The sequence below is a fragment of the Rhineura floridana genome, chromosome 13 (genome assembly GCF_030035675.1).
Source record: "Rhineura floridana isolate rRhiFlo1 chromosome 13, rRhiFlo1.hap2, whole genome shotgun sequence".
NCBI lineage: Eukaryota > Metazoa > Chordata > Lepidosauria > Squamata > Rhineuridae > Rhineura > Rhineura floridana.
The window spans coordinates 7,257,962-7,273,259 of NC_084492.1; the positions used below are offsets into that span (position 1 = coordinate 7,257,962).

The 15,298-nt window shown below is 42.0% G+C and overlaps 2 protein-coding genes across 6 annotated transcripts in view; one reads left to right on the forward strand and one right to left on the reverse strand.

The window, feature by feature from the left end:
• DRC7 (dynein regulatory complex subunit 7) overlaps positions 1–12,876 on the forward strand; it is a 50,085-nt gene extending 37,209 nt beyond the window's left edge. For all 5 annotated transcript variants that reach the window (XM_061593726.1, XM_061593729.1, XM_061593727.1 and 2 more), the window contains 5 exons: positions 677–787; positions 5,097–5,207; positions 6,805–6,999; positions 11,043–11,182; positions 12,690–12,876. In XM_061593726.1, coding sequence (XP_061449710.1) covers positions 677–787; positions 5,097–5,207; positions 6,805–6,999; positions 11,043–11,182; positions 12,690–12,783 — 651 coding nt within the window. In that variant the 3' untranslated portion in view covers positions 12,784–12,876. The remainder of the gene's footprint in view (positions 1–676; positions 788–5,096; positions 5,208–6,804; positions 7,000–11,042; positions 11,183–12,689) is intronic.
• LOC133368982 (basement membrane-specific heparan sulfate proteoglycan core protein-like) overlaps positions 9,228–15,298 on the reverse strand; it is a 46,682-nt gene continuing 40,611 nt past the window's right edge. The window contains exon 9 of the transcript XR_009758800.1: positions 9,228–10,027. The gene's annotated coding sequence lies outside the window, so the exon portion shown is untranslated. The remainder of the gene's footprint in view (positions 10,028–15,298) is intronic.

Consider the following 15,298-nt stretch of genomic DNA (forward strand, 5'->3'; position numbering starts at 1 on the left):
GGCCATGGTCTCTCCTCGATCGTCCCAAAGTGCAGGACATGGAATAATGGGCTCTGGTTGCAGGAAGCCAGATTTCGACTGAACCTCAGGAAAAACTTCCTAATGGTTAGAGTGGCATGGCAAAACTTTCTAATGGTACGACAATGGAGCCAATTCCCTAGGCAGGTGGTGGGCTCTCCAACCCTGGAGGCCTTCAAGAGGCAGCCGGACAGCCACCCGTTGGGGATGCTTTAAGATGGATTCCTGCACTGAGCAGGGGGCTGGACTCAATGGCCTTATAGACCCCTTCCAAGTCTGCTGTTCTATGATTCTATGATATGATTTTATGTTTTAGTCCAGCATTTTGTTCTCACAGTGGCCAATGGGAAGTCTGCAAGTAGGACCTGAATGCAGCAGTGCTCTCCCTGTTTGCAGTTCGGTATTCAGAAGCATCCTGCCTCCAGCAATGGAGGCAGAACAGAGCCACTGTGTCTACTAGTACTAGCATGAATCTGTCTGCTCTTTTAAAGCCAGCGCAGCTGCCTTTTTGAAGCTGCTGGGCACACAGGCGAGATAACTTACAGTGCATGAATCATGTGCCATCTGGACTTTCAAGGAGCAGCCCCTCCCCTAAACCTGATATGGCAGACATGCCTTGTAGTGCTTGGTCATTCCTCACTGGCTCGCTTGCTTTCAGGCGGGGTCAACGGAGAAGGAGAAGAAGTTGTTCCACCTGTATGAAATGATGCTGCACCTAATGGAAGAGGAGAAGCTTGCCCGGCACCAAGTCTGGGAATCAGAGATGGAGGTAATGGGGAAGGAGAGGCAGCCTTGGAGGAGGTGGGTGGATCGTCGCTTAATAGCTGTCAAAGGATTCGTCTGCAAGCAAAAGATCGTAGGTGGCAGATTTGGGAAAGACTCCTTCGGCCGCTGCCAGTTGGAGGAGGCAATACTGAATTTTGAATATCAGAAGTTGCTGCATTCATAAGCCAGCGGTACACTGTAAGGGACTAGGGATGGAAGGATCTGTCTGTTTTCGTTCCCTCAGTTTCTCATTTTTCAGTTCTCCACATTTCTGCAGTGGCTGGACCATCAAATCCAGCCTTGGCCAACCTCAGTGCTCGCTGAGGCTGATGCAAATTGTAGTCTAACACATCTGGAGGGCACCAGGGGGGCAAAGGTGTATGTAGTTCGTGTAAAAGTACTAGATTTGTTTTATTATTATTAGTAGTAGTAGTAGTAAGTAATTAATTACATTTATACCCCGCCTTTCTTTTCATGAGAGAAACCCAAGGCGGCTTACATGTGGTCCCCAGGCGGTCTCCCATCCAGGCACTGACCAGACCTGACCCTGCTTAGCTTCAACAGGGTGATGGCCTCATGTGCCTTCAGGCCATAGCCTGGAACTTAATAGTGGTAGTAGTAGTAATATTAGTATGATTCGTACGATTATTATCACTTTACACAGATGTTTCAAAGCAATTTACAAAGAATAGTAAACTAGACAATCCAAAATACTTAAAACCAATATACAGCACAAGGTAATCAAACCATAAAAAATCTCTTCCCCCCCCCAACATACATCTTGATGATTACAGAAGCTCCCCCCTCCCCAAGGAATACCACCAGCTGCTGCAAATATAGTTAAAACTCAAAAGCCTGGGAAAAAAGAAATGTTTTTGCCTGCTGCCAAGAGGATATATTATTTATTATTTATTATTTAGTTTTTTTTTTTTTTTTTTTTATCTTTCTTTCCTTTTTTACTTCTTAAGATTTCCTTTTTTTTTTTTTTTTTTTTTTTCAATAATTTTTATTCAGATTTTCATAAAACATACAAGACAAAATCATAAAACATTCAAAGACAAAAAACAAAATCAAAAATAGTTAAACAAAAAGGAAAAAAGAAAAGAAGAAAAAAAAAAAATAAAATAAAAAATAAAGAGTAAAATATTGACTTCCCATTTGTCAAAGATCAAATCAGTTATAAGTCTATAATATATAGCAATCCTGTCTCTTAAGTCATATTATAAAATCACTTTCCTCCAGTAGTTATCTTACTTAATCATCAAATCTCATAAACATTACTTTATTCTTTCCACAAAAAGTCAAAGAGAGGTTTCAATTCTTTAAGAAATATATCTATCAATTTTTTTTTCCAGATAAGCATATCGATTAATCCATCTCATTACTAATTATGATAATCTTATTGTCATAACCATAGTCAAAATAAACATTTCAATTAATCCATCACATCAGAATCTGTTAGGTTCAGTAATTTCAGTAGCCATTGTTCTATTATCTCTATTAGTTCCATTTTCCATCTTCCATCTTCAGTAGTCTTGTTAAGTCCAGTAATTTCAATATCCAATCTTCCATTATCAGTATTCCATAATAATCTTGCTGTCAAAGCCATAGTCATATAATAAGAGTCTGATGGGAATTACCTCTATCCCAAATATTTTCTTGCCATCCATTCTGAATAAGTTGCTGAAATACTGCTGTAAAATCATATCTCTGTTCTTTTTTTCAAAATACACTGGGTCATCTCTTAAAAGTTTTTCCATTGTCACATGGCTGCAGTTAATTCCATAGATTTTCTCTATATTGGGCTCCATCACATCATTCCAGTCCAGAAGATAATCCATGCCATTGATAACTTTATCTCTAGAATCTTCATTAATTTCTTCAGAGATAACATTGAGTTCCAAACAATAGATTTTATTTCTAAAGTCCATAGACTCCAAATCTTGTTCCTGTTCCACGTTTGTTCCAATCTCCGGGATCTCCTCTCTCACAGGGACCCCTATTCCAGTCTCCAGGGTCTCCTCTCTCACAGGGACCCCTATTCCAATCTCCGGGGTCTCCTCTCTCACAGGGACCCCTTCCAGGGTCACCTCTCTCACAGGGACCCTTATATCTTTAATCTCCTGCTTCATTTTACTCAATTCAATTTTCGTTATCTCAATCTCATTCATTATTCTCTGAAACATAGTTATTTCCAGATTCTCAGCCACTTTCTTAATTGCCATTTTAAAAGAAAAATATAGGAAAACCACTTCTTATTTCAGCAACAATTGGGTTAATACTCCAAACTTGGTGACATCACAGTATAAACAGAGCAGACAGCCTTATCTCTCCAATAGTTAAGTAAACAAAATGCAGTTCCCAGGATCGAAGCAATTAATGGCAATCGTCAAGAAACAGATTCGTCAAAATAAAATAGACCAAAAAGAGAGTAGTCTCAAAACAGTATAATATTTTTCAAAATAAAAATCTGGAATAGAAATCCCTCTTCTGTGTGTATCTTTAGAATGCAAATCCAGGACAGCTTTTTGCAACAAAAACAGAGATAAGCTATTAATTAGTGCGTAGCAGAGAGAAGTTACGGCTCCCCAGTGAGATGTCAAAAACCGATCAATCTGGCAAATCTCTTTTAAACAGCAACAATTTAAGTCAAGTAAAAGAAAAATATAGAAAGAAGGGTGCTTGCCTGTTAGTGCGTTCTCTCTTAGAAGATAAGATGAACGTTCGCTTTAACAGATAGAGCTTGCTGTTGAAAATCCGTCCCACCTTCGTCGGCTGGACCTCGTCCCATAAATTAATGAGATCTGGTCGTCCCAACAAAAATAGGCTTTGAGGTTAATCTCTTCGTTTCTCCCTACCCGGGAGAAGTTTAATCAGTCAAAAAAAAAAGAAAAAACTGACTGATATATCTGAATAAGCTTCTTTTGAGGCAGGAGCCCGTCTCAAAAGCAGGCACAGGCTAAGTCACCCTTCCCGGAAGTCCTATTATTTATTATTTAGTTGCATTTCTAAACCGCCCTATAGCTAGCAGCTCCCAGGGCGGTGTACAACATGATAAAACCACAATATTTAAAATACAGCAAGTGTGTATTGCACAGACAATATAAACATTATATAAACAAAGTGAAAGAAAACTAAAAAAAATAAGATTAAAAGCTTAAATACTTTAAAATGCCTGGGTGAAGAGGTGGGTTTTTACCTGGCGCCGGAAAGATGACAGAGAAGGCGCCAGGCGTATCTCATCTGGAAGGGCATTCCATAATTCGGGGGCCACCACCGAAAAGGCCCTAGATCTTGTTACTGTTCTCCGGGCCTCTGTATGGGTTGGGACCCAGAGAAGGGCCTTAGACGTCGAGCGGAGTGAACGGGTAGGAACATAGCGGGAGAGGCGTTCCATCAGATATTGCGGTCCAGTGCCGTTAAGGGCTTTATAGGTAAGGACCAACACTTTGAATCTGGCCTGGAAACATATTGGAAGCCAGTGCAGTTGGGCCAGAATAGGTGTTATGTGGTCGAATTTCTTCGTCCCAGTAAGAACTCTGGCCGCAGCATTCTGCACTAGCTGAAGTTTCCGAATCGTTTTCAAAGGTAACCCTACGTAGAGAGCATTACAGTAATCCAAACCTCCCTGAGGAGAGCATTCCTAAATGGGGGCCGCCATTGAAAAGGCTCTGTGAGTACAGTCTCAGATGCCTACTTATTCTAAAATAGGGGTGGGCAAGTTCAAGCCTGGGGCCTGAATATGGCCCTGCAGCCCTCTTGATCTGGCCTGTAGGACTTTCTGTAGACCACACCCTCTCTCCACAGGCCACACTCCCCATTGGCCCTGTCTACATCCCACATGTTTTTGCCTGGTTGGAACGTGCCCTTGAACTCTGACAATGCCTCTTGATTGCCTGGATGGAGGAGAGATCTCTCTCTCTCTCTCTAGAAACTAGCCTACTGTACAAAGTTAAAATCTACATTCATTTATCTGCCCATCACTGGCATGTGGCCGTCAGTAGGTTGCCTCCCTTGGGCTGAAAATGGTTTCCCACCCTTGTTCAAAAGTGCCATGTCTGCCATTAACGATCATACAGCTTATTTTGGGTTCGCTTCACACAAAACCACCTGCTCCCCTTTTCCAGATGTGGTGTTTGGTTGGTTGGTTGGTTAGCATTTTCTGAATCAACATGGGGGTCTCTGATCTCTTTCTAAGCTCAGTCTACAGGCCTTGCAAACAATCTCTCATGTGCAGCGTGTCTTGCGTATACCAGAAAAAAGAGGTGTGCTGGCAATGAAGTTATTTCTCTAACATTTCTGTTCCATTAAAGATCCTGGAAATTTTGCGGATTCGAGAGGAAGAAGAAGTAGCCAGTAAGTTGACCGTGTCTATTTATGATACTGAAAGAAATGAGAAGAGCAAAGAACAGCGAGAGGCAATGGTAGGCATTTTTAATCACAGATGTCTTTAATCGCAGACTAATTAAAGGTGTCTTTAATCACAGGAATACAACCTCCTGTCTGGGCATACCCACACTACAGACTCAAGCTGGTGTAGTGGTCATTCCCTCCTCCTAGAGCCCATCCCCACCCCTTTAAGGGGTGCGAGACAGGGATCAAAATCAGATCATTCTCAGCACTTTAGCAAACTACATTTCCCAGGATTCTTTGGAGTGGGTGTATTGGGGTATCCACGCCAGCTAAATAGTTGGGACCTGACAGATGTTTGTAGTATAGACATGCTCTTAGTCTCCAGGGCTAAAGTTGGACCTCTGACAGATCCTAATGTTTGCTCATGTGGACCAGCAAGTCATTTGAGGAAGGGCTGTAAATCAGTGGGATAAGTTATGCTCTGCATGCATAAGGCCCCAGCCTCAATCCCCACATCTCGGGGTAGGGGTAGGAAACGCTGGAGAGCCACTGCCAGTCAGTGTAGGCAATACTGAGCTTGATGGCCCAATGCTCTGACACTGTACAAGATAGCTTCTGTGCAGCCCCTCTGTCTAAGGCAGACAGCCTCAGGCCCACAGCCAGTGAGGAGTGTGGTTTGGGGAGGAGGCATGCCCTAGGGTGTGCCCTGAGGGCCAGACAGAGAGCACTGGAGGGCCTGAGGTTCTGCATCCCTGACATAGAGCATAAGAAGATTCCTGCTGGACCAGGCCAAAAGCTAGTGGAGACTGGTGGCTCCAAAGTGGGGCAGTGAATCCACTCCAGGTTTTAGTCCGAGCATTCAAGGAGCTGTCCAAGGTACTAAAAGTTCTGAGTAAAACCTGGAGTGGATTCACTGCCCCACTGACATTGGAGCCCCCAGTCTGCACTGCCAAAGGCCCAGGCAGTCCAGGATCCTGTTCCTCCAGTGAATGAATGAATCTTTATTGTTCAGATCTATAGGCCGCCACAATTAAATACATTTATGAGGAAAATACAAAAAACATATTAAAATACAAATCATATTACAGTAAAATGTGGTTCAACAACATAGAGTAGAAAAATATAAATACATTTCAAATAAAATTTCCACTCCTGAGCGGTAGATACCCTGACCCACCTCAGGTCTTAGTGTATAGATGCTACGGTCAGGATAACACTGGGGCATCCACCAGGTGATTTTGGTATCTAAGTCTTACTTTTCCTGCAGCTAGAGCAAATTTTGCCACCTGAGTGGTTATAAATATGTCATTGCCTGCTAGCAGAACACATAGCTGCTCCAGGGGAGGTCTATTTGACAAGGGCCGGAGGATGCAGGAAAGAAATATCAACCTTGGAGACTTATATAAGGGGCAGCTTAGTAAGTAATGTGGGAACGAAAACTCCCACAACCCTGTGCCTAATTCCCCAGGACAACGCTAAGCCTTTCACGTTTTCTGTGCATCTGTTCCTTTTCCAAAGGGCCACCTGGATGTGCCCCCAGAACCCCCCCCCCAATAGGCTCAACCTCTTCCTAGGCCTCAGATGCAAATGTAGGAGCTGAGAGGCCTCCCCCTCTTGGGGTCCTTTCCGGGGCCATGAGCAAAGCAACGAGCTCTTTTGTCCCTCTAGGAGCGCCTCCAGCAAGAGGAGCGCCAGCGGCAAGTGGAGCAGGATCTGGACTACCTGGCGCCTTTCCTGATCCAGGTGGGCGGCGTTGACAAGATGACCAAGTGGCTTGCTTTGCGCTTGAAGGAGGACTGTCTCAGCGATTTCAAGCACCGCCTTGTCGACAAGGCCAACCTCATCCAAGCCCGTTTTGAGAAGGTGCCTCCCCTTTCCCCCCATCCTTTTGGCGTTTGGGGGCAGGGACAAAGCAAGAGTTGGTTTGTCTGGATGGGCCTCTCTGCCTCTTGGGGCTCTACCCAAGATGGAGGAGAAATTCAGCTCAGTTCTCACTTAAAGGCGAACGCACATACCAAAACAACACATGAACCAAAACACGGCTGTCCTTTGACATTCGCCCTTCGCTGTCTTTTGCAAGGCCCTTCTCCAGCTAAGTCATATGTACAACAATGTATATACTAGGGTAAAGTACGTATAAAAATACATATATGACTGAAAATGACATGCAAACATTTATTTATTTATTTATTTTGTTGCATTTATATACCGCCCATAGCAAGTAGCTCTCAGGGCGGTAAACAGCATAAGATAAAATACATACATCGTAATAATAAAATCACAAAACATATATGACATAAAGAAAAAAAACAGAATACAATTAAACAAAATATAAGAAAATAAAAGGATTATTATACAAGATTAAAAAGCTAAAAAGATTAGAATGATTATGGCACTACGAATAGGAGGCAGCACTTTGCTGGTTAAGTATGGAGACTGAGGTAGTAAATGTTACGCAAAGGCCATTAAGACAAGCCACCAGTAGAGAAGGGCTTTCATCAAAAAGTGTCTACAAATCAGGGGGTCTCAAATGATCTGGGTGGCAAGTCCTAAGCAGACAATAGCCAAAAATGCTGTAATAGCAAGTAAAAAAATGCTGCCAGAAAAAGATCAAAAGCATCAAAATTAAGGCCAAAACCCATAGACCAAGAGATTGTTTTAGCAACCAAGCCATGCACTAGGTTTTTATTTTTAAAAAAGGAATATGCGACCTCATTAGAAAATGAAGTTCTGTAAATTCATGCACTATATTGAAGAAAATTGCTTTGCAAACAAGGTGTATCATGGGCAAAATTGCATACAAAAATGTGTTATGTTATGAATCATAGAATCATAGAGTTGGAAGGGGCCTTGTAGGCCATTGAGTCCAACCCCCTGCTCACAGCAGGAAATCCACAGCTAGAGCATCTCCCGCAGATAGCTGTCCAGCCTCTGCTTGAAGACATCCAGCGAAGGGGATCCCACCACCTCCCTAGGCAGTCGGTTCCATTGGCGAACTGCCCTTACTGTCAAGAAGTTCCTTCTAATGTCCAATCTGAATCTACGCTCCTGCAACTTAAAACCATTAGACCTAGTCCTACCCTCTGGGGCAGCAGAGAACAAATCTGTACCCTCCTCTATGTGACAGGCCTTCAGGTACTTAAAGAGTGCAATCATGTCACCCCTCAGCCTTCTCTTCACCAGACTGAACATGCCAAGTTCCTTCAACCGTTCCTCATAAGACTTGTTCTCCATACCGGCTATCATCCTCGTCGCCCTCTTCTGAACCCGCTCTAACTTGTCTATATCTTTCTTAAAATGAGGCGCCCAGAACTGAACGCAGTATTCCAGATGAGGCCTGACTAATGCAGAATATAGTGGGACTATTACTTCCCTCGACCTGGAAACTATAGCTCTGTTTATGCAGCCCAAAACCTTTTGCCTTTTTTGCCGCAGCATCACACTGCTGGGTCATGTTCAACTTGCGATCCACTACAATTCCAAGGTCCTTCTCACATGCACTACTGCTAAGCCGGGTATTTCCCATCCTGTACCCGTGCATTTTGTTTTTGTGGCCTAAATGCAGAATCTTGCATTTGTCTTTACTGAATTTCATTTTATTAATTTCAGCCCAATTTTCTAGTCTATCCAGGTCCCTTTGTTTATTTATACCCCGCCTTTCGGCCAAAAGGCCCTCAAGTCGGCTTACAGAAAAAGTAAACACAAATATAAAAATACATCAACAAGGCAATACATTGTACACAAAATTAAATTAAATAGCAAATAACATTAATTAAGAAAAAATATCCAGGAAAGGCATCCATCTCTCCTGAACTTACAGCTATTTCTTTTTTTTTTAATTAATTTTTATTCAAATTTTCAAAACCAAAACAATACTAAAAGAAAAAACACAAATCAATAACTAATACAATAAAAAAAGAAAAAAATATTAAAATATTGACTTCCAATTTGTCGTAGTTCAGCTATAAGTTTATAATATTTAACAAGCCTGTCTCTTAATAGATTATAAAATCACCTTCCTCCAGCGGTTATCTTAATTGGTATCAAATCTCATTAACGTCATATCATTTTATTCTTCCACAAAAAGTCAAAGAGAAGTTTCCAATCCTTGAGATATATGTCCATCAATTTTTTTTCTAGATAAACATGTCAATTAATCCAACTCATCAAGTCTACTAAGTCCAGTAATTTCAAATCGCTCTTCTTCCATTATCCGTGTTAGTTCCATCTTCCATCTTCCATCTTTACGCACCCAATAATCTTGCTGCCATAGTCATATAATAAGAGTCTGATAGGAATTTCCTTTATCACAGATATTTCCTTGCCATCAATTCTGAACGTATCACTGAAGTATTGTTGCAAAGCCGCATCTCTGTTCCTCTTTTTTACAGAATATACTAGCACATCTCTTGAAGATTTTTCCATTGACACAAAACAGGGATTAATTCTGTTAACTTTCTCCATTTCAAGTTCCATCAAATCCTTCCAGTCCAAGAATTTTTTCGAACCGATAATATCTTTATCTCCAAACGCTTCATCAATTCCTTCAGGAACAGCGCTGAATTCCAAACCGTAATATTTGTCTCCAGGATCCATCACAGCCAGGAAATCCAAATCTTTTTCCATGTCCATATTTAATCCAATCTCCATAGTTTGAACCTTGCCTTTAATTTTTCTTTCATCCTTTTTTGGTTTTCCAGATCTATCTTTATTCTCCTTTCTCATAGAATCCTGAATTTCTTTCAGCTCCTGTCTCATTTCGTCAAATTCAATTCTCAACGCTTGACTATTATTTCTCAGTTCTTGTTTTATTGACTTAATCCCATTCATTATTTTCTGAAACATATCTAAAGTCCCTTCTTGTACATCCAAGATCTTCTTAATTGTCATTCTTAAAACCAAAGAAACAAAACTCCTTCAATTTTCAATGTCCCAAGCAAAGAGCAGTTTATTTCTTTATCCAGTTACAAAGGAGTTAATCTTTCAAACCAACTGACGTCACACTCTAGGCAGCCCTTATCTCTTATATGCCCAGAAGTGCAAAAACAGCTTTAGTTCACAGCGCCCAAATAACTAGTAGCTGAGAGAATGAGCAGATTCGTCAAAAAAAAAAAGTAGACCAGAAAAAATAGTCCCAGACATATATTACACAAAAGACTTATAAATCAAAAATATTTTTCTTTTCTCTTCCAATCAGCAACCCCTCATCCGTTGTCATCTTTATAATGCTAATTTCCATATCAGCTTTTTGCAATAAAAAAAAGATAGGCTATTTTCATTTTCTTCCCCCTTAGTTCCGTGAGTAAAAGAGAAAGTTTGACTCACCCAGGTTTTCTTAATTGCTGGTTCTTTGACAAATCTCTTTAGCTGTATAGATAACAAAATAATGAGCGTAGACAGGAGAATGTTTGCCTGTTAGACCATTTTTCTTTGAAGAAAAGAAAAAACGGCTCACTTATTCAGCTGAGCTAGCTAGAAATCCTAGCTCTGTCCGAGCTGCTGGAAGACCTTCTTTCACAGACAATTCTGACGAATTCCAGTCTCCAACAAACACAACAAAGCTGTGTGGGAGATCTCACGTTTCTTCCTTATCCAGAAGAAATTATCCCCAGTCAAAAAAAACCCTTCTGACTCGATTTAAAACTGAAAAAGTTTCATCCAAGACGGGAGCCCGTCTTAGAGGCTGCACAGGCGGAGGGATTTCAAAGGGCGGTACACCAGTCCGAAACGGAAACGGCCTGCGGCATGTTATGAAAAATTTGTACTGAAATGCAGGAGGACTTGAAAAAAATTGCAAACTGATATGGAAATGTAGAGAACTGAACATTGTAAAAATGAGAAATTGAGAGAAAACCCCTCCTTTCTCCCTCCCTGAATTTATTCCTTGGCTCTCCCTCCTTGCACAGGAAACCCAAGAGCTTCAGAAGAAGCAGCAATGGTACCAGCAGAACCAGCTCAACATGACCTTGGAGGATGAGGATGCCTACTTGAACTACTGCTCGGATGCTATGTTCCGCATTCGAATCCTGGAGCTCCGTCTTAGCAGGTATAACAAACAGATCTTTGACACCTAATTATTTGAAGGAATGCCTTCACCCATGTGAATCTGCCTGGGCATTAAGATATGCCTCAGAGGCCCTGCTGGTATGCCTGCTAGGTCTATCTAGTTGGCAGGCACAATTATTATTATTATTATTATTATTATTATTTATTATTTATTAAATTTATATACCGCCCGACTAGCAATAGCTCTCTGGGCGGTGAACATAAGAGATGAGGTCTTTTCTGTGGTGGCCCCCAGGTCTGTGGAACTCCCTCCCTACAGAGATATCCATAGTCTTGATGATGCAGAATTTAAATCAGATTTTTTAAAAATCCAGCTTTTGAGGACCTCTTTTCTCTGAGTAGGTTTACTCTCAAGACAGCTGTAAGTGAATGGCTAATTTGTAACGTGTATTAATTTCATTAGTTCTCTGCAATTTTTTTTTATCTGGTCCTATGTTTTAGGCTTGGTGCAAAGCTGTTTTTAATGGATGTTAATGGTGCTGCTTTATTTATTTTAGATTATTGGTTATATGGGGTTGCATGTGGAGTTTGTAGTCCTTGCCATAGACCCATTGAAATGAATGAACATGACTCTTTTAGCTCCATTAAGTTCAGTTAGCCATGTCCATTCACTTGAATGAGTTTACTTTTGAGTATGACTAGCCCATAGCATGTTACGACATTGTAAGTTGCTTTGAGTAGGCTATGCCCCCAAAGGGCAGCATTTCAGTCATTTTGGAAATAAATAAATAAATCTTGACCCCGGCTGGCATAAGAAAGGAACTCCAGGATCCTTTGACCACACAATCTTCAGTTGCTGTTGTGATTCGGGATGCTTCCAGGCAGGTATTTGTGTCTGGGACGGGTGCTCTTCAGGCATGCAAATCCTTCACAGCAGCCACACAACAAGGTCAACATCAAAATGCCAGTATTCCCTCCCACCCACCCCCTTCAATCCTTGCAAAATTGGCTCAGTTGAAATGTTAGCCCATGTTCTTCTGCCTTGCAAATGGTACAGGAAAATATAAGATCCCAATTTATCTCCTTAGTACTTTCTCTACACTGGTGGAACTCAGATGAATTCTGTATTTCAATTTTAATGGCAAACTCCAACCCCAGAAGATTACAGAAAACATAGCTGTATTTCTTGCTGCAGCCATCAAAACTAAGACGCAATGATTTAAAAGATGATGAGTTCTGAGTCAAAATTGTCTGTATTTTAAAAACTATTTCTGATTCATGGTGTTTTCTTACACTCTTATTTAAAACTTGTGCGCAAGTATTTAATTTACAATTATCTTTTCTGGAAGGAAATCCAATAAATAATAAAAAAAACTGCTGCCAACTACCCGTTCACCATAGGCAATATTAATTTCCCATTTGGAAGCACTCTTCCTTCACTGATCATTGCTTTTATGGAAATCTCTACCCTTCTCTGGCCTCAGGAGAGGTATAAGTCTGCAATTTGTGGATATGCCTCTAGTTTCCTCTTCTTCTTCCCTTCCCAGGCACAAAGAGAAAGCTCCACTGAAATACATGGCACTAGAAGAGAAATTGTGCAAGGACCCGCGCCTGTCTGAACACCTCCGTTTTTATATCTGATTGTACTCCAAATACTCGCACAGCCATCACTGGGAACGGCTCCTTCAACCCTCTTGACCTCTTCCTTGATGTGACAGTGCAAAGTATAATGATCAAAGAATACTTTTGTTCTACCTTAGTTATCATTAGTCTTCTTTTCTCTTCCTCTCACCTTCTCTCTTTCCAGGAAACACTGGAAACTTGAAGCCACGAGAACACCAAGGGAAACACTTTTTCTTAGGGCAGAACTGCAAGTAGTGGTTGGCATGGAGGGGCAGCGCCCCTTACCTGACCTCAAATCACTGGCATTGCTACACCTTACCGGGAGGGAGCAGGTGAGAGGTGAGGTGTTGTGCAAATGCAGAAGCAGGAGCACCAGACTGGCTCTGCACTGACCTCCCTGCTGCCTCTCCTCTCCCTCCCAGTAAGGGACAGCAACACCGGTATCGGGAGGTCAGGTAAGCAGCACCATTCCTTTATGCAAACCTCTACTGACTACACCTTTGTTTGAAAGCTTCTCAGAACTCTTTGACAGGGTATATTTATCTGGGGTCATGTTGGGTTGTAGACCCCTTGTTTTGGGGTGATCAGGTTCCCAGCCATGTCCCTATGTATAAACCGATCAGCATGAAAGGGGAGCGTGTTAACCAGTGAGAAGAGTCCTTGTTCTTTCATGCTGATTGGAGCCAATCAGAGCGAAAGGAGGTGAGTCAGCCACTGAGAAGACTCAGAATCAGTAGCTAACACACTGCCTCCCCTTTCATGCTGATTGGTTGTTAGGGACATCTGTTGTAGTGGAGTACAGCAAAGGAGATGGGTGAAAGTGGGAAAGGGGGTGTGGTTGTGAGGGGGTGTGGTAACCGTCATGAAGGGACCCTGCACTTCTGAATTTGCCACTGCACTTCTGCTCTTTTATCAACCCCTTATTGGGGGTTCAAGATCCCAGTCTCATCCCCCCTTGGCAGCCCTTGGGATCTAGCCATTGCTAGTGGGGAACAGAAACTACAAAGGGAAGAAATCTTCTCTGTGCCCTTCATATGCCTCCACTGCATATAGAAGGGATAAGGGAGTGCAAGGTACCTGAGGTCCAAATGAGACATTAGGTTAATTGCATGACTGCAATGATTGCACACATCTTTTTTTTTGTTATGTAAATAGCAGCTCTAGAGAAGCTTGAGCAAGTTGAGCAGTTTGACTCTTTCACTGCCTGCCGTGTTCCCATAAATATAGCCTCTCAGAAGCTCCTCTGTACATTTCAAGGGAAGCCTCAAAAAGCAGGAAGGGATTCTGAGGAACTGAGACAAATAGTGGTAATGAGAGAGGAAGTTCTAGGCTTAATGGACAATATAAAAACTGATAAATCAGCGGGCCCGGATGGCATCCACCCGAGAGTTCTCAAATGTGAAATTGCTGATCTGCTAACTAAAATATGTAACTTGTCCCTCGGGTCCTCCTCCGTGCCTGAGGACTGGAAAGTGGCAAATGTAACGCCAATCTTCAAAAAGGAATCCAGAGGGGATCCCAGAAATTACAGGCCAGTTAGCTTAACTTCTGTCCCTGGAAAACTGGTAGAAAGTATTATTAAAGCTAGATTAACTAAGCACATAGAAGAACAAGCCTTGCTGAAGCAGAGCCAGCATGGCTTCTGCAAGGGAAAGTCCTGTCTCAGCAACCTACTAGAATTCTTTGAGAGTGTCAACAAGCATATAGATAGAGGTGATCCAGTGGACATAGTGTACTTAGAATTTCAAAAAGCGTTTGACAAGGTACCTCACCAAAGACTTCTGAGGAAGCTTAGCAGTCATGGAATAAGAGGAGAGGTCCTCTTGTGGATAAGGAATTGGTTAAGAAGCAGAAAGCAGAGAGTAGGAATAAACGGACAGTTCTCCCAATGGAGGGCTGTAGAAAGTGGAGTCCCTCAAGGATCGGTATTGGGACCTGTACTTTTCAACTTGTTCATTAATGACCTAGAATTAGGAGTGAGCAGTCAAGTGGCCAAGTTTGCTGACGACACTAAATTGTTCAGGGTTGTTAAAACAAATAGGGATTGCGAAGAGCTCCAAAAAGACCTCTCCAAACTGAGTGAATGGGCGGAAAAATGGCAAATGCAATTCAATATAAACAAGTGTAAAATTATGCATACTGGAGCAAAAAATCTTAATTTCACATATACGCTCATGGGGTCTGAACTGGCGGTGACCGACCAGGAGAGAGACCTCGGGGTTGTAGTGGACAGCACGATGAAAATGTCGACCCAGTGTGCGGCAGCTGTGAAAAAGGCAAATTCCATGCTAGGGATAATTAGGAAAGGTATTGAAAATAAAACAGCTGATATCATAATGCCGTTGTATAAATCTATGGTGCGGCCGCATTTGGAATACTGTGTACAGTTCTGGTCACCTCATCTCAAAAAGGATATTATAGAGTTGGAAAAGGTTCAGAAGAGGGCAACCAGAATGATCAAGGGGATGGAGCGACTCCCTTACAAGGAAAGGTTGCAGCATTTGGGGCTTTTTAGTTCAGAGAAAAGGCGGGT